The sequence below is a fragment of the Puma concolor genome, chromosome B3 (genome assembly GCF_028749965.1).
Source record: "Puma concolor isolate L17-30 chromosome B3, mPumCon1.1.hap2, whole genome shotgun sequence".
NCBI lineage: Eukaryota > Metazoa > Chordata > Mammalia > Carnivora > Felidae > Puma > Puma concolor.
The window spans coordinates 145088953-145111669 of record NC_141672.1 but is presented as its reverse complement, the minus strand read 5'-3'; the positions used below and the strand labels follow the sequence as shown (position 1 = coordinate 145111669).

At 47.3% G+C, this 22717-nt stretch overlaps 1 protein-coding gene across 2 annotated transcripts in view; it reads right to left on the bottom strand.

The window, feature by feature from the left end:
- The window catches only part of PDE8A (phosphodiesterase 8A), a 155448-nt gene that overhangs the window by 7128 nt on the left and 125603 nt on the right, over positions 1-22717 (bottom strand). For both annotated transcript variants that reach the window (XM_086711654.1, XM_086711655.1), the window contains 8 exons: positions 22365-22435; positions 21934-22098; positions 20343-20391; positions 19792-19927; positions 18147-18345; positions 15368-15585; positions 13910-14042; positions 11333-11500 (listed from right to left, as the gene is read on the bottom strand). In XM_086711654.1, the coding sequence (XP_086567780.1) occupies positions 11333-11500; positions 13910-14042; positions 15368-15585; positions 18147-18345; positions 19792-19927; positions 20343-20391; positions 21934-22098; positions 22365-22435 (1139 nt within the window). The remainder of the gene's footprint in view (positions 1-11332; positions 11501-13909; positions 14043-15367; positions 15586-18146; positions 18346-19791; positions 19928-20342; positions 20392-21933; positions 22099-22364; positions 22436-22717) is intronic.

Sequence of the window (22717 nt, the reverse complement as noted above, 5' to 3'; positions counted from 1 at the left end):
TCAAAGAATCCATTTTGGCTCTGTTAATTTTTTCTGTTTTCTCCATTTCCTCATTTTTTGCTCTTACATTTATAACTTTCTTTTTTGTCTTTTTTAGGTTTTTTTTAATGTTTTTATTTTTGAGAGAGAGAGTGTGTGCGAGCCGGGGAGGGGCAGACGGAGAGGAAACACAGAATCCAAAGCAGACTCCAGGCTCTGAGCTGTCAGCACAAAGCCCGACATGGGGCTCGAACTTACAAAATGTGAGATCATGACCTGAGCCAAAGTCAGATGCTTAACCAACTGAGCCACCCAGGCGCCCCAGTCTTAAGTGAAATCCAAGTCATTAACTTTAGGGCCTTTTCTTTTCATGTTTTTTCATCATATGTGTACTCTTTAATCCCCAGCCCCTCTTTCCCCTTCTCTGGTAACCATCAGTTTGTTCTCTGTAGTTAAGAGTCTATTTCTTGGTCTTTTACCTTTGCTTGTTTTGTTCCTTAAAATCCACATATGAACGAGATCATAAGGTATCTTTCTCTGATTTCACTTAGCATTATACCGTCCAGCTCTACCCATGTTGTCACAAATGGCAAGATTTCTTTTTTTATGTCTGAATAATATTCTTGTGTGTGTGTGTGTGTGTGTGTGTGTGTGTGTGTGTGTGTGTGTGTGACCTCATCTTTATCCTCACCAATTGATGGGACATGTGGGCTGCTTCTGTAATTTGGCTATTGTAAATAATGCTGCAATACACATAGGGTGCGTATGTCCCTCTAAATGAGTATTTTTTGTATTTTGTGGGTAGTTTTTTAAGGAAACTTTATTCTGTTTTCCACAGTGGCCACACCAGTTTGCATTCCTACCAACAGTGCAAGAGAATCCTTTTTTTTGCCACATCCTCACCAAGACTTGTTGGTTCTTGTGTTTTTGATTCCAGCTGTTCTGACAGGTGTGAGGTGGTATCTCATTGTAGTTGTGATTTGCATTTCCCTGATGATGAGTGATGTTGAGCCTCTTTTCATGGGTCAGCTGGCCGTCTGTATGTCTTGGGAGAAATGCCTGTTCATGTCTTCTGCCCATTTTTTAATTGCATTATTCGATTTTTTGGTTATTGAGTTGTATCAGTTCTCTATATATTTTGGATATTAGCCCTTCATTGGATATATCATTTGCAGATATCTCCTCCCACTCAGCAGGGTGCCTTTCAGTTTTGTTGTTTCCTTTGCTGTACAGAAACTTTTAATGTTGCTACAGTCACAATAGTTTATTTTTACTTTTATTTCCCTTGCCTTAGGAGGCATCTCTAGAAAAATGTGGCTATGATCAATGTCAGAGATTACTGCCTGTGCTCTCTTCAAGGATTTTTAGGATTTCAGGTCTCACATTTAAGTCTTTAATCCACTTTGAGGGTTTTTTTGTGTATAGTGAAAGAAAGTGGTCCAGTTTCATTCTTTTACATGGGCTGTCCAGTTTTTCCAACACCATTTGTTGAACATTTTTTTCCCATTGGATATTCTTTTCTGCTTTGGAGATTGACCACATAATTGTGGGTTTATTTCTGGGTTTTCTGTTTTGTTCCATTGATCTACATGTCTATTTTTATGCCAGTGCCATACTGTTTTGATTACTACAGACTTGTAATATAACTTGAAATCCAAAATTGTGATGCCTCCAGCTTCGCTCTTCCTGTTCAAGATTTCTTTGGCTACTAGGAGAGTTTTGTGGCTCCATACAAATTTTAGGACTGTGTTCTAGTTCTGTGAAAAATGCTGTTGATAGTTTGATAGGGATTGCACTAAATCTGTAGATTGCTTTGGGTAGTATCGGCATGTAACAAATATTTGTCCTTCCAACTCATAAGCATGGAGTGTCTTTCCATTTCTTTGTGTTGTCTTCAATATGTTCCACAAGTGTTTTATTGTTTTTGGAGTACAGGTCTTTTGCCTCTTTGGTTAAGTTTATTCCTAGATATTTTATTGTTTTTGGTGCAGCTGTAAATGGGATTTTCTTAGGGCCTTTTCTATAATAATAAATTAAGATTGTAACTATCCCTTTAATCATTGTTTTAGTTGCATCCTATAATTTTGATCGATTTTCATTATCATTTCTTTTTAATGTTTATTTTTGAGAGAGAGAGAGAGAGAATGTGAGTGGGGGAGGGGCAGAGAGAGAAAGAGGGAGACACAGAATCCGAAGCAGGCTCCAGGATCTGAGCTGTCAGCACAGACCCCGACGTGGGGCTCAAACCCACGAACCTCAAGATCATGACCTGAGCCGAAGTTGGACGCTTAACTGACTGAGCCACCAAGGCACCCCCATTATCATTTAATTGTAAATATTTTCAAATTTCCCTTGTTATCTGACACATGGACTATTCAGAAGTGTGTTGTACAATTTCCAAATATTTGGCATTTACCTAGATATGTTACTGACTTCTGATTTAATTCCTATGTGGCCAGGGAATATATTCTGTATGATTTCAGTTCTTTTAAATGTACTGAATTATTTCTGTGGCCCCAACGTATGATGTATGCCGGTGAACATATCATGCATACTTAATGCATATTCTGCCCACTTAGGGTGTAGGGTTTTATGAATATTTAACTAAGGTAAGGTGATTGTGGATTATCTGCTTTTACTGGTATTTTAATCTGGATGTGCTATCAATTGCTGAAAGAGGGTGTTAAAATCTCCAACTATGATTATAGAGTTGTCTGCTTCTCTGCCAGTTCTGCTTCATTTATTTGAAGTTCTGTTATTATGCACACTGACGATTATCATGCTTTCCTATAGAGCTGACCCTTTAATCGATATGAAGTGTCCAGTTTATCTCTGGTAATATTTTCATCCTGATGTCTATTTTGTCTGAGATTAACACAGCCGTTCCAGTCTTTTTATATTTAAAATTTGCATGATATATCTTTTTCCATTCATTTCTGTCTTTGCATGTATCCTTTATATTTTAAGTGTGTCTTTGGTAGATCACATGTAGTCAGTTGGCTTTAAAAAAACCCCCATTTTGATGAACTCTTTGTGTTTAGTCTACTAACTTTTAATATAAGTACTGATGTGATTAGCATTAGGGCTACCATTTTACCCCCCCCCCATTCCTGTTTCTCTTTTCCTGCCACTTTTGTATGTTTTAATATATTTTAGAGTTCCATTATATCTATTAACTACTAAGCAACACAGATTGCTCTACAGATTACCATATATATCCTTCACTTTTTAGTCTACTCGGCTAATAGATATTTTTAAGTTTTTTCGAGAAAGAGGGTATGCGAATGGGGGAAGGGGGGCAGAGAGAGAGAGAATATCTTAAGCAGACTCCACGTTTAGTGCAGAGCCCAACACAGGGCTCGATCCCACGACTCTGGGATCATGCCCTGAGCCGAAATCAAGAGTCAGATGTTCAACCGACTGAGCCCCCCAGGCGGCCCCGAGCTATCCTTGTAAATAGCTCTCATGTAGGATTTAGAAACCTTGCATCCGTGCACTTTTACTTTTCCCATCCTTTATGTTACAGCTGTCACATGTACCCTACAATGCAATGTTTTCACTTCTGCTGGAAATAGTCCTGTGTATTTAGAGACATTAAGAGAAGAAAAAAAAACTTCTATTTGCCATTTTAAAAAGTGTTTCTTTTTTTTTAATTGAGGTATAATTGACATACAACATGATTCCAAGCTGGTATATACTACAAAATGCTCACCACAATAAGTCAACATCCTCCACCACACATAGTTACAGAATTTCTTTTTCTTGTGATGAGAACTTTTAGGAGCTACTCTCTTATACACAATACAGTATTAACTACAGACGCCATACTGTACATTGAATCCCCGTGACTTATTTTATAACTGGAAGTTTGTACATTTTGACTCCTTTCATCCATTTCTAGTTTAGGAATCTAGGCATCCATTACTAGTTGCCTACCCTGGCAACTAGTAATCTGTTGTCTGTATCTATGAACTCTTTGTCTTTTTTTTTTTTTTTTAAAAGATTCTGATAAGTGAGATCATACAGTACTTGTCTTTCTGTCTGATTGATTTTCACTCAGCATAATGCCTTTAGGGTCTGTCCATGTTGTTGCAAATGGCAAGATTTTATTCTTTTTTAAGGCTGAATAATATTCCAGCGTGTGTGTGTGTGTGTGTGTGTGTATACACACACCACTTCTTCTTTATCCATTCATCTATCAATGGACACTTGGGTTGCTTCCGTATTTTAGCTATTGTAAATAATGGTGCAGTGAGCATGGGGTGCATGTATCTTTACAAGTTAGTATTTTCCTGTGCTTTGGGTAAATACCAAGTAGTGCAATTGTTGGATCATAGGGTAATTCTATTTATATAATTTTTTGAAGAATATCCATGCTGTTTTCCACAGTAGCTACCCTAGTTTGCATTCCCACCCACAGCGCAAGATGGTTCTTCTTTCTCCACATCCTTGTCAACACTGCTTGTGTTCTTGATTTTAGCCATTCTGACAGGTGTGAAGTGATATCTCATTGTAGTTGTGATTTACATTTCCCTGATGATGAGTGATTGTTGAGCCTCTTTTCATGTGTCTCTTGGCCATCTGGATGTCTTCTTTGTGGAGAAATGTCTGTTCATGTCATCTTCTCATTTTTAAATTGCATTATTTGATTTTTGGGTATTGAGTTGTATCAGTTCTTTATATATTTTAGTTACTAAGCCTTTATCAGATGTCATTTGCAAATATCTCCTCCCATTTATTTTTTTATTTTTTTTAAATTTTTTTTTCAACGTTTATTTATTTTTGGGACAGAGAGAGACAGAGCATGAACGGGCGAGGGGCAGAGAGAGAGGGAGACACAGAATCGGAAACAGGCTCCAGGCTCTGAGCCATCAGCCCAGAGCCCGACGCGGGGCTCGAACTCACGGACCGTGAGATCGTGACCTGGTTGAAGTCGGACGCTTAACCGACTGCGCCACCCAGGCGCCCCTCTCCTCCCATTTAGTAGGTTGCCTTTTAGTTTTGTTGATTGTTTTCTTTGCTCTGCAAAGAAATTTTGATGTAGTCCCAATAGTTTATTTTTGCTTTTGTTTCATAGGAGACATAACAAGAAAAATGTAATGACTGATATCAGACTACTGGCTGTGCTCTATGATTTCTATGGTTTCAAGTCTCACAAGTCTCTGTGTACAGTGAAAGAAAGTGGTCCGGTTTCATTCTTTTGCCTCCTTTGTCATAGATTAACTGATCATGTAATCGTGGGTTTATTTCTGGGTTCTCTATTGTGTTCCATTCATCTATATGTCTACTTTGGTCCTAGTACCCTACCGTCTTAATCATCACAGCTTTGTAGTATATCTTGATGTCTGGGACTGTGATACCTCCAGTTTTGTTCTTTTTCAAGGCTGCTTTGGCTATCCAGGGTCTTTTGTAGTTCCATACACATTTTAGGCATATTTGTTCTCATTATGTGATAATGCAATCCTTAGCAAAATACCAACAGCATTTAAGTCTGTAGATTGTTTTGGGTAGTGTGGGCAGTTTAACAATATTTTTCCAATCCATGAGCATGGAGTATCTTTCTGTTTTTGTCATCTTCAACTTCTTTTATCAGTGTTCTACACTTTCCAGAATACAGGTTTGTCACTTCCCTGGTTTATTCCTAGGGATTTAATTCTTTTAGATGCAATTACGAATGGGATTGTTTTCTCAATTTCTCTTTCTGCTACCTCATTTAGTGTACAGAACTGCAGTGGCTTTCTGTATATTGATTTTGTATCCTGTAACCTTACTGAATTCATTTACCAGTTCTAGCAGTTTTTTTGGTGGTCTTAAGGGTTTTCTATAAAAAATATGTCATCTGCAAAAAGTGAAAGTTTTACTTCTCTCTTACCAATTTGGATGCATTTTCTTTCTTTTCGTTGTCTGCTGCAGCTACGACTTCCAGTACTGTATTGAATAAAAGTGGTGCAAGGGGACATCCTTGTCTTGGTTCCTGATCGTAGGGGAAAAGTTCTCAGTTTTTCATCATGGAGTATGAAGTTAGCTGGGGTTTTTTAATATACGGCCTTTATTATGTTGAGGTAGGTTCCCTCTAGATATACTCTGTTGAGGGTTTTTATCATGAATGGATACTGTAGTCTGTCAAATGCTTTTTCTGCCATCTATTGAAATGAACATGATTTTTATTCTTTCCCTTGTTGATAATGATGCATCGCATTGATTGATTTGCGAATGTTGAACCACCCTCGCAACCCAGGAATAAATCCCACCTGACTGTGGTAAATAATTTTTTTAATGTATTGTTCGATTTGGTTTGCTAATATTTTGTTGAGGGTTTTTACACCTACTGGCCTGTAGTTCTTTTTGGAGTTTTGTATCTTTTTGTATCTTTATCTAGTTTTGGTATCAGGGTAATGCTGGCCTCATAGAATCAATTTGGAAGCTTTCCTTCCTCTTCTGTTTTTGGAATAGTATGAAAAGAACAGGTATTCACCGTTCTTGAAATATTTGGTAGAATTCACCTGTGAAGCTCTCTGGTCCTGGACTTTTGTTTGTTTGGAATTTTTTGATTACTGATTCAATTTTAATGCTGGTAATCACTGTTCAAATTTTCTATTTCTTCTGGTTCAGTTTTGGTAGGTGACGTTTCCAGGAATTTATCCACTTCTTCTAAGTTGTCCAATTTTTTGGCATATAATTTTCCATATTCTCTTATATGCTTTGTATTTCTATGTTGTTGGCTATCTCCTCTTTCATTAAAAATGATTTTTTTAATGTTTATTTTTGAGAGAGACAGAGCGCAAGGTGGGGGGCAGAGAGAGGGAAACACACAGAATCTGAAGCAGGCTCCAGGTTCTGAGCCGTTAGCACAGGGCCCAACATGGGGCTCAAACCCACTAACTGTGAGACCACAGGTGAGCTGAAGTTGGATACCTAACCGACTGACCCACCAGGCGCCCCTCCCTGCCCCCCCCCCCCATCTCCTCTTTCATTTCTGATTTTATTTGAAAAAAACATTTTTTTCTTTCTGAGGCATTTGGCTAAAGGTATATCAATTTTGTCGATCTTATCAAATCAGTAACTCCTGGTTTCATTGATGAGTTCTATTGCTTTTTAGTTTCTATTTCATTTATTTCTGCTCCAATCTATTATTTCCTTCCTTCTACTGTCTTGGGGCTTTGTTTGCTGTTCCTTCTCTAGCCCCTTTATGTGTAAGGTTAGGTTGTGTGAAATTTTTGTTTCTTGAGGTAGGCCTGTATTGCTATAAACTTCCCTCTTTGAACAGTTTTTGCTGCACCTTAAAGACTTTGAACCACTGTGTTTTTCATTTGTTTCCATGGGTGTTTTGATTTCCTCTTTCATTTTTTTGGTTGACCCATTCACTGTTTAGTAGTATATTTAACTGCCATGTATTTGTGCTCTTTCCAGATTTTCTCCTGTGGTTGATTTCTAGTGTCATAGCATTGTGGTCAGAACAGCTTTGATCTTTTTGAGTTCGTGGAGACTAGTTTTGTGGCCCAATATGTGATCTATTCTGGAGAATGTTCCATATGCACTTGAAAAGAATGTGTATTGTTTTAGGATGGAATGTTCTGAGTAAGTCTGTTAGGACCATCTGGTCAAATGTGTCAATCAGCCATGGTTTCCTTGTTGATGTCTGTCTATTGATGTAAGTTCCAGTTAAAGTCCCCTACTATTACTGTGTCACTGTTGATTTCTTCCTTTATGTTTGTTATCAGCTGCTTTATGTGCTCCCATGTTGGATGCATAAATATTTACAATTATTTTATTTTCTTGTTGGATTGTTCCCCTTCAGACTATGTAGTGTCCTTCTTTGTTTCTTGTTATGATCTTTAATTTTTTTAATGTTTATTTTTGATAGAGAGGGAGGGGAAGAGAGAGAGGGAGACAGAGGATCCGAAGCGGGCTCTGTGTTATCAGTGCAGTGTCTGATGTGGGGCTTGAACCCACAAACTTCAAGATCATGATCTGAGCCCAAGTTGGGTGCTTAACTGACTGAGCCCTCCAGGCACGCCTACAATCTTTATTTTAAAGCCTATTTTGTCTGATATAAGTATTGCTACCCTGGTTTTCTTTTCACTTCCATTTGCATGATATGTGTCTCTTGTAGACAGCATATAGATGGGCCTTGACTTTTCATCCCATGTCTTTTGATTGGAGCATTTAGTCCATTTACATTCAAAGTAATTATTAGCAGGTGTGTACTTATTGCCATTTTGTTACTTATTTTATGGTTGTTTTTGTGGTTTTCTCTGTTTCTTTGCTTGCTCACTTATGGTTTGCTGGCTTTTTTTTTTTTTTTAACGTTTATTTATTTTTGGGACAGAGAGAGACAGAGCATGAACGGGGGAGGGGCAGAGAGAGAGGGAGACACAGAATCAGAAGCAGGCTCCAGGCTCTGAGCCATCAGCCCAGAGCCCGACGCGGGGCTCGAACTCACAGACCTTCAGATCGTGACCTGAGCCAAGTCGGACGCTTAACCGACTGAGCCACCCAGGCGCCCCGCCGGCTTTCTTTACTGATACACTTGGATGCCTTTCTCTTTATTTTTTGCATATCTATTACCAGTTTTTGATTTGTGGTTACCATTAGGTTACATATAACACCTTATGCATATAGCCGTCTATATTAAGTTGATGGTTGCTTCAGTTTGAACCCATTCAAAAAGCACTACATTTTTATTCCTCTCTCCCCCACATCTTAGGTATATGGTGTCATACTTCACACCCTTTTATTTTGTGAATCCATCGACCGATCTTTATAGATATACTTAACATACTGCTTTTGTGCTTCCTACAGAGCTTACTCTTGCTTTATGGTCCTTCCTTTCCACTCAGAGTCCCCTTTAACATTCCTTGTAAGGCTGCTTTAGTGGTGATGAATTCCTTTGTGTGTCTGAGTAAGTCCTTATCTCTCCTATTCTGAATGATTGATTTGCTGGATAGAGTATTCTACGGTGCAGGGTTTTTTTTTTTTTTCTTTCTGTGAATATATCATGCCACCCTCTTCTGATTTGCAACGTTTCTGCTGAAAAATCAGCTGGTAGCCTTCAGGGTTTTTTTCCCCCTGTATGTAACTGTTTCCTTGTGCTGCTTTAAAAATGGTCTTATCACTACTTTTCGACATTTTAATTACTACGTGTCTTGGTGTGGGCCTCCTTGGGTTGATTCTGCTGCAGGTTCTCTGAGCCTCGTGGATCTGGGTTTTTGTTTCCTTCGCCAGATTTGAGAAGTCTCCGGCTATTTCTTCAGATACATTTTCTGCCCCCCTTTCTCTCTCCTCCTCCTGGGGTCCCTATAATGCAAATGTTACTACGTTTGCTGGCGTTGCTGAGTTCCCTTAATCTATTCTCATTTTTATGAGTCTTTTTTTTCTTTCTCTTGTTCGGCTTGATTGCTTTCCATTCCTCTGTCCTCCAGGTTGCTGATCTGTTCTTCTGCTTCCTCTGTTTACTCTATCTAGTGTATTTTTAATTTCGGTTATTGAGTTACCTCCGATTGGTTGTTTTCTATTTCTTTGTTGAGGGTCTCCCCGAGGTCCTCCACTCTCAAGTCCAGTGAGCGTCTTTATTCCCGCTACTTTGAATTCTCTATCAGGCAGAGTATCTGTGTGACATCTCTTGCTGTGATTTTGTCCTGTTCTTTCATTTGGGACACGCTCCTGTCTTGTGTTGTCTAGCTCTCTGTGTTTGGAAATTCCGCTACGCCTCCTGCTCTCAAAAGGAGTGGCCTCATGAAGATGAGGTCCTGTGGTGCCTGTCCCCTGTTCCCCGGGACCTGGCGCCGGAGGGTGTCTCCTGTGTGTGTGTGGCTATGCCGCATTTGCCACCAGTCCAGTCATCTGCAATGGCTCTCTGCCTGTTGTGGGCAGGGTCCGGTCCCCGTGTTGTTGGTGGGCCTGTCTGGAGTTGCCTCCGACTCGAGTTGGGTCAGACCACTGCTGGGGCCACGGTTGAACAGGAATGTGTGGTTTTTTCCTCCTCCCCCTGGGGCAGGAGTCCCTTTGAGGGAGTCACTTGGAGGCGGTGCTGCCCCCCCTCCAGGCTGCTTGCACACTGCCACGTTCACGGTGCCGCTCTCGACGGGCTCCCGCTGAAGGCGAGTTGTTGGGGGCGGGGGCAGGTGTGCAGAACACAGAGGCCAGGTGCACGGTGTCAGCAAGGTTTGTGCCTGGTCTGCTGTAGGAGGGGACCTGGAGCCACTCTGGAAAACCAGTGAGGCTGGGTTGGAGGGGGTGCATCTGCAGCACGCAGGGTTGGGGGTGGAGAGTGTTCCCACCGAGCTGGTTCTCACCGGCGTCTGGTGTATCTAGGCTGAGGGGCAGGGCAAGAAAACGGTGCCCGCCAGCTCTTTTGTTTTCGGAGTTTTCCAAAGACCCCTGCCCGTCCAGCACGGGTTCTGAGACTAGTAAACAAACCCCAGGCACTCTTCAAACTGCTGTGTCTATGCTGGACCTCAACGGGGCTGTTTCTTTCACTGTTTCTGTCAGGTCAGGGGTTCAGTTTCTGATGGCGGTCTGCCCGTCTCAGAGCCAGGACTTGAGAAGTGAAACCTCTGGTTTCAAAGCCAAATGTCAGGGGGACTCGTCTTCTCGCCGTGGGTCTCCCCCTCTCCCTGCCCGTGGTGTCCCTCCCTCGTGCAGGTCAGCGTGGCTCCTCACAGTGTCTCTGCCCTTCCTGTCCCCTTGGATGTGGCCCCTTCTCTACATTCAGTTGTGGAGAGTCTCTTCTGCCAGTGCTCGGGTCATTTTCTGGGTCCTTGACCCTGCTGTGGGTGTTGGACGAGGTGGGCCCCGGGTCCTCCTACTCCCCCGTCTCCCCCAGAAATCCGTCTTCTCTCACCTTCATAGTTTCCGACACGGAGTCAGAAGGAGTGAGCATCACTGGTCTCTTACACGAAACGGGCCATTTTTCTCTGGCTGACTTCAAAGGCTTGGAGCCGCTGGACTGTGGGCTTGGATTAAGGTTTGTGTTTCTTGAATCTATGTGTATATGCTTTCAGTAAACTTGCTAAACCTTTAGCCACTGTATTTTCCAATTTCTTTTTCCTGCCCCACAAGGATTTTTCCTACGCAGCCAGAACACGAGGGGCAGACAACGGTGTAAAATGCTGTTAGGAGAAAACTGTTAACACCGGAATCTACATCCAGTGGAGATATTCTGCAAGAAAGGCAGCCAATACATTTTCAGATGAGGGAAAACTAATCAAATCCCTTAGCAGTGAGCCTATGATACAAGAAGTGTTCTTCAAGGACAGAATTTCACTTAGAACTCTACGTCCTAGTTTTAATCCCCCGATCTCTAATGGTCTGTGTTTCTCTCTCTCAAGGAAGTGAAGAGGCTGCATCTCACCTGAGAAAAATATTCTTCTGATATGCGTGCGGCCCACTCGATGCACTGCTCCAGCGGTCGGCAGGGATTGGACACGTCCGCACACTTGATGAGCATCCGTTTAATCAGAGTCCGGTTCTCTGGAGTCCGGAGCATAGTGTTTATGGCTTCTTCGTCTTTATTCGTTTCCTAAAACACAAGTGAGATTCAGAGCAATCCAAGTGGGCTCCCTGGGGCCAAGCTGTGTCTCACAGGTGGGGCCCCACGGTATGCCCGGGCCTATCCGTGACGGCTTCACAGAACAGTGCTGAGGACACCCTGAGCGTGGAGGTCAGCCCCTCCCTCGACAGAAAGGGAAAGCAAGGTCCAGTGAGATCCGAGCGGGACCCGAGAGTAGAGGGTAGCGCTGGAGGTCAGTCTCTGTGCCCTTCCCTTTCTTGGCTCTTTGCTTCTTCCCATTCTAGGTATTTCTCACAGTTGCTGTTTCTTTGTTCTACTGCTCCCCCTTGGGACATGAGCGGTATCTTTTATGACACCTACCGAAAAAGAACGCGAACTCTAAACATAACGGTTTCTCTGCCCTTTCACCAAAAGGAATCTTGCGGGGCACCAGGCTCCCTGCTTCGTACAACCCAGCCCCTACCCCAGTCCCATGGCAGGTGTAATCTTGGGAATTAGCCATCAATGCACCAAGATGGTGTCAGATAGAGCGATACTCCTGTAACAGTTACTCTCTTTTGATGTGCACTCACGAAAAGATCTGGGGTAGGCACGAAAAGCAGTATTACTTTATAGACGAGGGCACCGGGACCCAGAGAGGCGAAGAGATTTGTCCGCGGCTATCCAGCTGAGCCAGGATAAGAACTGAAGGTGGAACTTTAGTCCTGGGCTCTGTCTGTTCGAGGTGCTACATGCCGTCTGGTCTGCTATGGATTCTGAACCGTTGGTATAATGGGCCCCGGCTGGAAGAGGGAGGACCGGGGCAAAGAGCACGGTCAGAGACAAGCCAGTCTCCTCATGCTTTCCAAAGGCGTCGATCATGTGATTTCCACGAGTAATCACAGTAGTCGAAAAAGGCCTGATGGTCTCATCGCGGTGAGGACAGGCATGCCATCAAGATGGGCGCGTGCCCGCCCAGAGCTTGGGCTGCCTCCTCCCCTGGACAGCTGCCAGAGTGGACACCACCAAGGCTGCCTCGACGGGTCTCCTTGCCCCGTGTCCCAAGGGCTCCGTGCTGGCTCCTCTCTTCAGCCGTGTGACTACATTTGGTCCCGCCAGCCGTACGGCATTTGCTCTCGTATTACTCCGTCCCTGCTCTGGCTCACTAGATGGACTTCTCATCTCTCGGAAATAACCCCAAGTACGGACAGAGGAGAAACGCGACTTTTGAGTGGAACAGAACACTCAGCTAGGTCTCGGAACTGCCCAGACTCTCTGGAGGAAACGAGTCTGTGGCCGAAGTCAGCCAGGGGCAGTGGCCCAGGTGACACACTATCCAGGACAGGTGGAGCCACTAAAAAAGGTTGGTGCGGGTGCCCCTGCGCTGGAGTCCCTGGAAGGGAAGGGAAGTCAGAAGCAGGCTGACGAACTGGGAGAACAGGAGAGGAGGAAGGGGGCAGAGTTGTCATAGGTTTCAGAGGGGGTCACACAGGAACTGGGGTGAAGGGTAATGAGTTAGAAAGCCAAAAGCCACGGTCAGAGGACTTGCAGAGGTGAAGTGGGGTTAGAACTCAAGGAACAGTGATCCTGGCCTCCTGGGACACCATCCCGAGCACGGAGAAGGCTCTGAGGATGGTGACAGGAGCGGGCAAGGAAGGCAGCAGAGGAGTCAGTGAGCCGGTGCCAAGATGTTCAGTGTGTGGAGCAGGTAGAAGGGCCTCGAAGGAAAAGGGTTCGTGAAAGTAGACGCGATAGATGCTGATCTCAGGCTGAATCTAGTAGAATAGGTCCCATTAAGTGCCTACCTTGTCCCCTGCCCCTTAGTCCTATGTCTCGAGATTATGCCCATTGTACAGCCCGGGAAGGCGAAGAAGAACTTGGATGGGGACCCAGATCTGTCTGCTTCCGTAGCTGTGGTCCCCCGCCTGGCCAGAGGCTTAGTGTCGTCCTTGCCAGGCAGTTGTTGTGGCAACTCCAGGCCTCAAATCCAGAAATGGGGGGGGGGGGGGGACAACAATGTCACCCTTAGGACCAAAATACAGGGTCCTTCTCAGCCTCTACTGTCCTGTGACCGAGACCAACAGAGGAGAGTCGCTGATGTGACAGCATGTGCACAGTGGGGGTGGGAAATGAGACCCGTCAAGGGCTCCGACGGACCCCAGGATGCCCAAGGAGTGGGGAAGGGGATGCGTGTGAGAAAGGGCACAGGAATGGTCCACCCACCTAATGTTAGCTTCAGAGTTTCCGTATCTCTTTTTGGAGGTCTTTTTTCCTGCCAAGTTTTTACATAATTTTCCAACCGATAGATATTAAACCCAGTGAACCTGCTAGGGGAGCCCCTGCACGGCTCCCTGCCTCTTACCCCAGTTCCCCACAGCACAGAGGGGTAAGGGCCCCCGGTCCCCCATCCAGGTTCTCCTTGCAGTCGGTTTCCCTTACCTCGTTTTCTTCTAGTGCCGCCAGGGGCTTGTTGATGCTGTTGACAAATTTGTTGACGTGCTCGAAGTGTTTTGTCATTTCCGTGGCCAAGACCATATCGATAATACCCTGGCGCAGCGTCCGATAGTCATTCCTGTTTCAGACAACAAATGAGAGGGCGCTACGCATTATTCATCCGGACCAGACAGGCACTCCTGATACGGCTGTGATCTGGAACTGTGTCCGTGGCAGCTAAAACGCTCGTGTCCCTGGAAGTCGCAGGGCACACGTTGGAACGAGATCGTTAGTGAGGGAAAACTGAAGTGACAATCAGGGAACTTATGGGCGAGGCCTTACAGGCGAAGCGCTCACCATTCTGTAGTGCTGGGCTCGTAGCTCCGGGAAGAAGAGAACATGGCAGGGGCTTACGAAGGCAGAGATCTGTGGCTACGAAGAATGTATCCCCCCCCCCCCCCACAGAGGAACCTTGAGATCCACCAATTTCAGTGCCCGGACACTTAGAGGGGAGGTCTGACAGCTGAGCAACTCACTCCAGCCCTGGTTTTTATCTCTCGTTCACCTCTTTCCTCCACTCACCCCATTCCTTTCCCTGGACACAACCCAAGTTATCAGGTCTTGCATATTTTTCCAGAGATAGCTGATGTATGTACCAGCAACGATGAATAAAACCTACTGAAATTCTAGAACGTGGCAAAAGGGAGTTGTGTAAAATCCGGAATCTCCTTTTTACAAAATCTATGAAACATTCTTTAAAAATCCAAGTTAAAAAGTACAGGTCCCTCCCCTGTACCAGGCCCCACGCTAGGCACCGAGGGTCCAGCGATGGACAAAAGGCACTGAACACCGTGATCTTACGGAGCTTAAGAAGCAAATGAGACATTAGACAAGTAATGAAAAATGATTTAAACACGTGATGAGTGCTGTGAAGGAACTTCGCACTGAGTAATCACACGTGAACTGAGGAGTCACACGTGAACACCGACAAGGATGAGAGGGTTCTGGGCACAGGAGGGCGGAGTGGAGTGTTTGGAGCAGAGATGGAAGAGGACGGCTTCTCCGAGTCTCGGAGTCTCTAAAAGCTCAAGATGTCAGCACTATCCTTGCCATCTTGAGATGACGTCTTTGATGTCAGACACAAAACTGCTGAGCCTTGAAAGCCTCGTGCTGAAAGCCACCAGCCACAAAAGACCACGTCCTGGGTGCACTATTTGTTATGAGTCGTGCAGAACTGGAGGCAGAACGTGCATCAGTGGGGTTGCCTGGGGCTGGGGGACCTGGGGGGGGGGGGTGGGAAGTGACGGCCAGTGAGTTTGAGCTTCTTCCTGGGGGGTGATGGCCACGCGACCCTGACTATACAGACCACTCTTGTACGCTTTAGATGGGTGAACTCTGTAGTATGTGACGCACATCTCAAAGTTGCTAGAGGGACCGACACGCTCCCTGACCCGGTGCTCTCACCTCTCCATGTTTTTGAAGATATTGCATTTGTCATCGCGGGTGGTCAGCTGGAAGGCCAGGGCCGCGTGGTGGCTCTCCAGCACGGCAGTGTCGTTGTACAGGATGGCCAGCTCGCTGCCGGCATTGCACAGGAAGGAGTTGGTCCTCCCGGGGTGGTCCACGTCGTGGATGGTGGCTGCAATGAGGGCGGCGACCTCGTCAACCGGATCTAACGTTTGCTGCAAACAAGAGATCTTTTCAAAACGGGGCATGGCGCAGAAAGCAGGGAAGCCTTCCGTAGAGTCTTCTTTCCGCCCCACTACTTTCAGGTAAAAAGGTGCCAGATTTCCGAGAAAAGCGTGTTGTTGGGCACATCCTGTTTTCTTAGCTCTACTCAGAAACCGTTTCACGTTCGTACTTGTTCCTTAGGGCACACGATCTGATTCTCGGTCTCGCACAAGCTCAGGACTTACCAAAATACGAGGTGTCCTCGACACAGGAGTCACCTCCTCAGCCAGTCTGTCTCTCGACCCATCACAAAAAATGTCTGAGACACTGACTTGAACCAACAGCAACCAGTATTACTACCTGAGAGAAACAGCTTACGATGTGTGTCACTCACATTAAGGGGCTGGTCTAGCGTGTCCCCCCCGCTTTTGGTGCGATCTCTGTCGGGCTGATGTCAGGATTTGGTGAGGTTGGTACAATAATCTGGAGGTTTTCCCTCATTTTCAAGTCTCTGAAAAGGTTGACACAACACAGAAAAAGTCCTCGAAGGGACAAAGACCTCAAGTGACCGTCTTGGGTCGGGAGCCCGATTTGGAAGAATTCGATTGGTAAATTCAGTACTTCTTCCATGGTGCTGACCTCCTGGCTTCCTGCTTCTAGGATCTGATTTAAAACCTTTCCTCTTTAAGGCTTTCAAGTTAGCGTGGAAGTGTCTGGCACTTTCTGCATTTCTCGATTTGTTTGGCTAGAATTTAATTTTCTTGGTTGTTTCAAAAAACCATTTTGGATTGTCATCTGGCCCTTCTCATTCTGTAGGCCTTAACTGATTTAAAGTATTTTCTCATCTGTAGTGGCTGACATTTTTAAATCTAACCTTTAGTTATTAAATTGTTTTGTTCTGCAAAGGTTAGAAAATATATGAAATTCTGACGTTTATTAAGACATCCACTACGTCCTGGTAGCAGCTCATTTTTGGAAATATTCTAGAGACACTTGAAAGGAAGGTGCACGTCTAACCAGTCTTGAAAAGTTATTTCAATTGAAATTCAATACTTTTAACTTTAAGTGGGTGAATTATATATGGATTATATCTTAATCAATGCTATTTATAATGAACTGAGCTTTCTAAATATGTATTTGCATGTTATCTATAGAGTAGTTCAAAGGCAGTAAGTCAAAGCAAAAATCAGGCTATCTTTATACACCGAACCACACACAGACACCCCTCTCCGCCACCCTGGCCTTTGTTTTCATACTTTTATATAAAACGGTCCTCTCTCTGAACTCTTAATTCTGCCTATAGTCTTGGTCTGATGTCGCTGTCCTCTCTCACACGAGTCCCCTGTCATGGAGAACAACATGGGACTGGCAGGCACCTGCCCTCGCTCTGCCCGCCAGCCTGCCATGCCCCGGTCCCCACACGGCCATCCCCGGGTACCAGGACACCTGGACAGGAGGCTATACCGTATCACCCCTCAAATAGCCCAATTCTTAGAGCAGAAGGATCAAACCACTTTTTTTTTTTTTCTAGGTTCTGCTAAAAGTGAAATAAATGGCAAGGCCACGGGAAGTCCCTGGACCCTCTGGGCCGTGCTATGACGGACACTGAAGGAACACAAAATGTGATGAATCAGCTCATGTCTAGTTGCTGCTTAGACAGTCTCCCTAATGAAGTGATTTCCAACATGAAAAGCTTTCTCAGGAAGCTTGGTTTGGGAGTGGCCGGTGAGTCACGTTCCTCGAGTGGAACCTTCCCCCCCCTCCCTGCTCTCTGGGCTACAGTCTTCTCACCCCCCTCCCCTCTGCTGCCTCGAAGCTAGAGCTAAATAAAGCCGCTGGCCCGGGCCCAGGCAGACTGAGCCAGCTGCGACTGGCCACCGGCAGGTGCCAGTGGCCACTGCGGAGACTCAGCTGAGCAGGACGGGCCCTGGGGATACGAAAGGAACTTGCCAGCCACATGGAGTGGACGGACCGGTAAGATCAGGAATGTGCCCAAGAGGAGCGGGCACATGGAAGAGGGCATCTAAGTCAGTACTGGGGATGGAGGGTGGTCTAGGCAAGACTTCCTGGAGGAACAAAGGCTGGTGTGGATCCCTGAAGGACAGGTGGGGGACACGCGGGACCAACAAAGGGAACAGCATGTCGAGGGCAGGTGTGTCAGAAAGTACGGTGGTTCAGCGTGTCTCACACGTGGCCCGTGTGTCAGGAAGCTGTGAACATCATACTGTGGGGTTTTACAGTATGTGGGAGGCGGGTGGGAGGCCGCTCCCGGGAACAACACGGTCAGATGTGCTGTCTGGGAAAGCCTGCGCTGGTAGCGGTGCGAGGGAGCCACGGGAGGCAGGGGCTCGGGAGCTCTCGCCGGGCGCCGCGTAGACAAGAAAGGACGGGCCCTCGCTAGGAGGGCAGCAGGGTATTATGAGGCATCCTGAATGAACATATCGAATCCACAGAGCTTCCCGGCCGGGCGGCGTGCAGGCGAGGACCGCTCCAGCAGTCATCCTGCACGGCAACTTGGCCGAGGCGGCGCACCGTCCCGTGGCCCTGCCCGCTGAGCACAAACACAGCTCACCTTTATCCTCTCTTTGCAGAGGAAATAGGCAGTGGCATGAAGCACGTCGGCAGAGTGTGTGGAATTGTGGTAGGGGTTACAAGAATGGTAATTGGCTTCAATAATTTGCAGCCACGATCTCAGCGTCGCCTCAGAGCAGTTCAAGAATTCACAGATTCCAAAGCGCGCAAACATTTTGAGACCAAGATAGATCAAAGGCCTACAGAGAAAAACGTCCACAGCATTAAAACAAAGAAACAGGCAAAGCGTGTGGAGCCCCAAAGAGGCTCAGACCCGACCGGCCGACCCGAGCCCGGCTTCAGCGAGCGTGCGGGGCAGGGCGGCTGCCCGAGCGGCGTCCGCGTCTCCGGGGCCCCGGCGGCTGACACCAACTTTGGCTGGAGCTCTGGGTCAGGGCTCCCCACTGGCTTGGCCGGCCCTGCCCTTCCGCCTTCGGTGACTCCTACGTGCACCAGTAGATTCCTCAAAATGCACGTGATGCCAGGCTTGAACCCTGTCCTCGCCTTCGGACTTGCTAGACCTGTGTTATTGGCCAGATGTCCTGTCTAGAAGCAAAGAACACTTCTTGAAGGCTGCCTGTGGCCCAGATACTGTCACCTGTCACGTAACAGCCTCAACAATCTGAAGGTGGGTGCCGCAGCAGGACGCGGTTTCTCCTGAGAAGGTGACCAACTGGCCACCGATTCAGGCCCTTCCTTGAGAAGTTACCTCAATCCAGCATCTGGCCTTGGGCTTGGAAGGGCAAGAAATGGCTCTGCTGAGGTGGCATCTGGAGGTCACCACACTCCCAGGGCTTGAACCGGCCCACCTTGGCCTGATTCACATGAATGCAGCGTCACTAGCACGTAAGCCAGGTGCTCAAAGATTCGTTTGCTAGAGTATTCTTTCTATGGCCCCTGCCCATGTGGGGTGCATGGGAAGAGAATGTAGTGGAAGGCTGACTCCTGGTGGGCATGATCGGAGGGTAGAGGCCGTGTGAGGACAGTTCACCCAGACTGGAGGGGACCTGAGGAGTTAGCCATCCCATGGGCCCACAGAATACACGCAGGTCCCTCCGGCCTCACCCCCGCAAAGCGCAGCCTTGGCTGGAAATGCAGACGGCCCTTCCCAGGGTGCCCAGTCAGCCACAGTGCTCTAGCCAACTCTGTGCTTCCCTCAAGGGCCAAAACTCAAGGTAAAATCCCAGTGCTGTCCCCACTCTGTGTGTGCGTGCCCAGATCAGGACGACTAGAGTTCAGGGGGTCCCCATGCCTGACACCAACATGGCGACCACGATGTGGGGACAATTCTTGGAGAATGTGTGTTTCTAATTCTTAGTTCTAGGTTCTGAGTGGGGCTCTTGCTGCTCCCTCAACGTACCACCACCTACAGAAGGCACGTCCGTATTTTCCAGGAAAAACCCCTGCCACTCAGAGACGTTACGTCCCTTGTTCAACTTCACATGGGCCACGAGTGGGCGGTCTCTGCGGGAGTTGTGATGAGTCGGCCGGCCCTCCCTGACCCCTCTGGGGCCGTGGTCCTCCCCTGGAGCCCCCCCTCCCTGACCAGGACCTGCCTCTGGCAGAACCCCGGCTCCTTGGAGGGCTTTGTCTGCAGATGCCCTCGGGACCGGGCTGTCTGCCTGCGGGGCTCCCCGTGGACGCACCTTTTATGTGTGGCGGCCTCCAGTTCAAAAATATCAAAGTCCCAGTACTCTTCATTTTCCATAGCCCGAGCTATCCGGGGAGGGACGTCGTGAAGGGAGATGGGGGTGACAACACTGCCGGGCACCTGCTGCAGGCCTGCAAAGCGATGTGATTTGGGGAACAAGATTAGCAGGCTTTTCCATGTTAACTGCTCCGTAGCGGGGACAGTGCTGCTTCCAGGGACAGCTGCTGTGTGTCGGATGTTTTATGACCGACCACGAAACATCTTACTGCTGAGAAAGGTCAACGGAGCAGTGCCTGAGTGGCTCAGTTGGTTAAACCTCCGACTCTTGGTTTTGGCTCGGGTCACGATCTCACGGTTTGTGAGATCGAGCCCACATGGGGCTCTGTGCTGACAGCTCGGAGCCTGCTTGGGATTCTCTTTCCCTGCCCCTCCCCCTGCTTGCACGTGCTCTCTCAAAATAAATTAACAAAAAAAAACTTATTTTCATCATTTAAGTGCTACTACGATATTAACAGTGATCCAGAAGATTAAAAAGTTAAAACTTACTTTTTGTTGAAAGAACATATTCATTCCCGGATAGTCTTCGCAAACCATCCTGATAAAAATCAAGGAGACAAGAAAAAGGTAAGTCACAACTATTCTTTACTTCTTTTTTTAAAATTTTTTAAAAATAATTTTATTTATTTTTGAGAGAGACTGAGTACGAGCAGGGGAGGGGCAGAGAGAGAGGGAGACACGGAATCCGAAGCAGGCTCCAGGCTCTGAGGGTCAGCACAGAGCCCGACGTGGGGCTCGAACTCATGAACCAGGAGATCCTGAGCTGAGCCGAAGTCAGATGCTTAACCGACTGAGCCACCCAGGCGCCCCAACTATTCTTTATTTCTTGAAAACGCTGGGAGGGACAGTCGGTCCCAGAGGACAGCTGAGGGCAGCCTCCCCAGCAATGCACCCAAGGCTCCGGCGCCCCTGGGGTCAACCACTGAACGCGGTCACCTAACACAGAGCAGGAGGCCTGATGCTGGGAAAACGGGCTGAACTCAGGGGCAGCAGGGAGGTGATCTTGCACCAGGCCCCAGAGCCCAGCATTCCCGTGGGCCCTCAGCACTGGTTCGGTTTCTCAGGGACAGCTGGCCTCTGCCCTCAAGACTTCCCCACCATTTTCTTGCCACCCTCCTCACTGCCAATGGACACCAGGATTCCTTCAGAACACTGGATTGTTCCGGGCCCTCTACGCACCCTCACTCCACCCGGCTGCCTCTTGCGCTGAGAGCCCTCCCAGCTTCCCTCGCTTCCCCCCTCACCCTGGGACACTATCCCACCCCCGTGGTTTCCACCTCCCGCCTACGGGTGCTAGAGCCTGTGCCTCAGACAGGCAAGGCCAGGGTTAGACACTACTGTCACTGGGAACCACTCTCGATTACTGCCTTCACATTACTGCCTAAAACCTTGTTTTTAAGAAATCCAGAGAACTTCAGAAAGCAGGCATTGGCAGGGGAATTGCTGTTGTTTCTAGGTTTGGTGGCGGTGAGGTGGTGAATTTTACTTCTGACTGAGACAAAAGGTGACAGACAGAGATGGAATGTTTTCCAGAGAGCTTTTCTTCCCTTGCGAGACCTCTCTGCTAGAGGGGCTAGAGAAGGTATCCAGGGCCGCCGGGGCCCACGGTGCAAAGCCGTCACATCTGTGTAGGATGTTTGGGAAGGAAACGGAGCCCCGTGCCCCGGTGCCTCTTTGAACATATGGAGTCTTTCTGTTTTGTAATTGGTATGAAACACTTTATACGTATATTTTTTTCCTGCCCCAGTTTTCAAAATATGTGAAACAATTAATTTTTATGTTTTATTTCCTATTTTTCTCATAGAACTCCTAAGCAAAAATGGAGAACCCAGCCCAGCAGACTCTCTAGAATATGCTCCTGCCTCCTCTGCTTCAAGCTGTGGTCTCCCTTGGTGGCCGGCAGTAGGTGGGAGACGGCTCTGGCCAGAGTGCCGTCGAGCCCGGGTGATGGCGGGGCTCAGGCCACGACGGCCCCCTACACGCACTGAGCTCCATGTGGCCTAGCCCATAAACACGTCATCTCTGGGAAAACAGACAAAAACAGCAGGCTCTAGCCAGCTGCCGGGGCAAATACACTTACAGACATTAAGCCTCCAACAAGGTCATTGGCATGAGGATCATCGTCCTTAGCACCGAACTGTGGCGAATACAATTCAGTGGTTCTCAGAATCTCCAGCACACGGTCTAAGGCTTCTGTCACAGGCATGGGGCTGCTTTCCTGGGCGGCGTTGATAATGTTGATTACCTACAGCATGGAAAGAAGACGTGAGTTTCATAACCTCACGGACGGTGGGAGAGCAATGTGGAGAGGCAGGCTGGCGTGGCGCTGGGCGCTAACTCAAGACCAACTACAACGTTCATGTCGCATGTCCTCTCTTTAGAGGAGGCAGCTCCATGCGACCAGCGGAGCATTATTATCGGTGCGGGTCGCTTTCCTCTCTCTAGAAACAGTCAACCTGGAGAACAAGGACTCCTGTGCATGCCGCGTGGAGACAGCGCACGCTGCTTCACCTTGGTGATGGGCGCCTCGATCGTCATGGAATGTATCCGGGCCATGGAGGAGTGCCGTCTCTGGCTGCTGACTGTGGAGAGACCACGAGATGCAGAGCTCAGGGGATGTACAGCCCCAGGTACCTGCTGACAAGCCCCGGGCTCTGTGCTCTTCCTCGCTCCCCACCCCCCAAGTCCCCATGTGCTCAGCTGCGTGACGAAGCGATCGGATGAGAACTATGTGGTCACCTGGCTTCCACCCAGTCCCGATGAGCCTGGGGTTCTTCCAGAACCAGCTCTGCTCCCTTCAGTCCTAGGCACTAGGATGCACGTGCCCCCCCCCCCCCCCCCCCCAGCCTGAACTTCTGATGTCA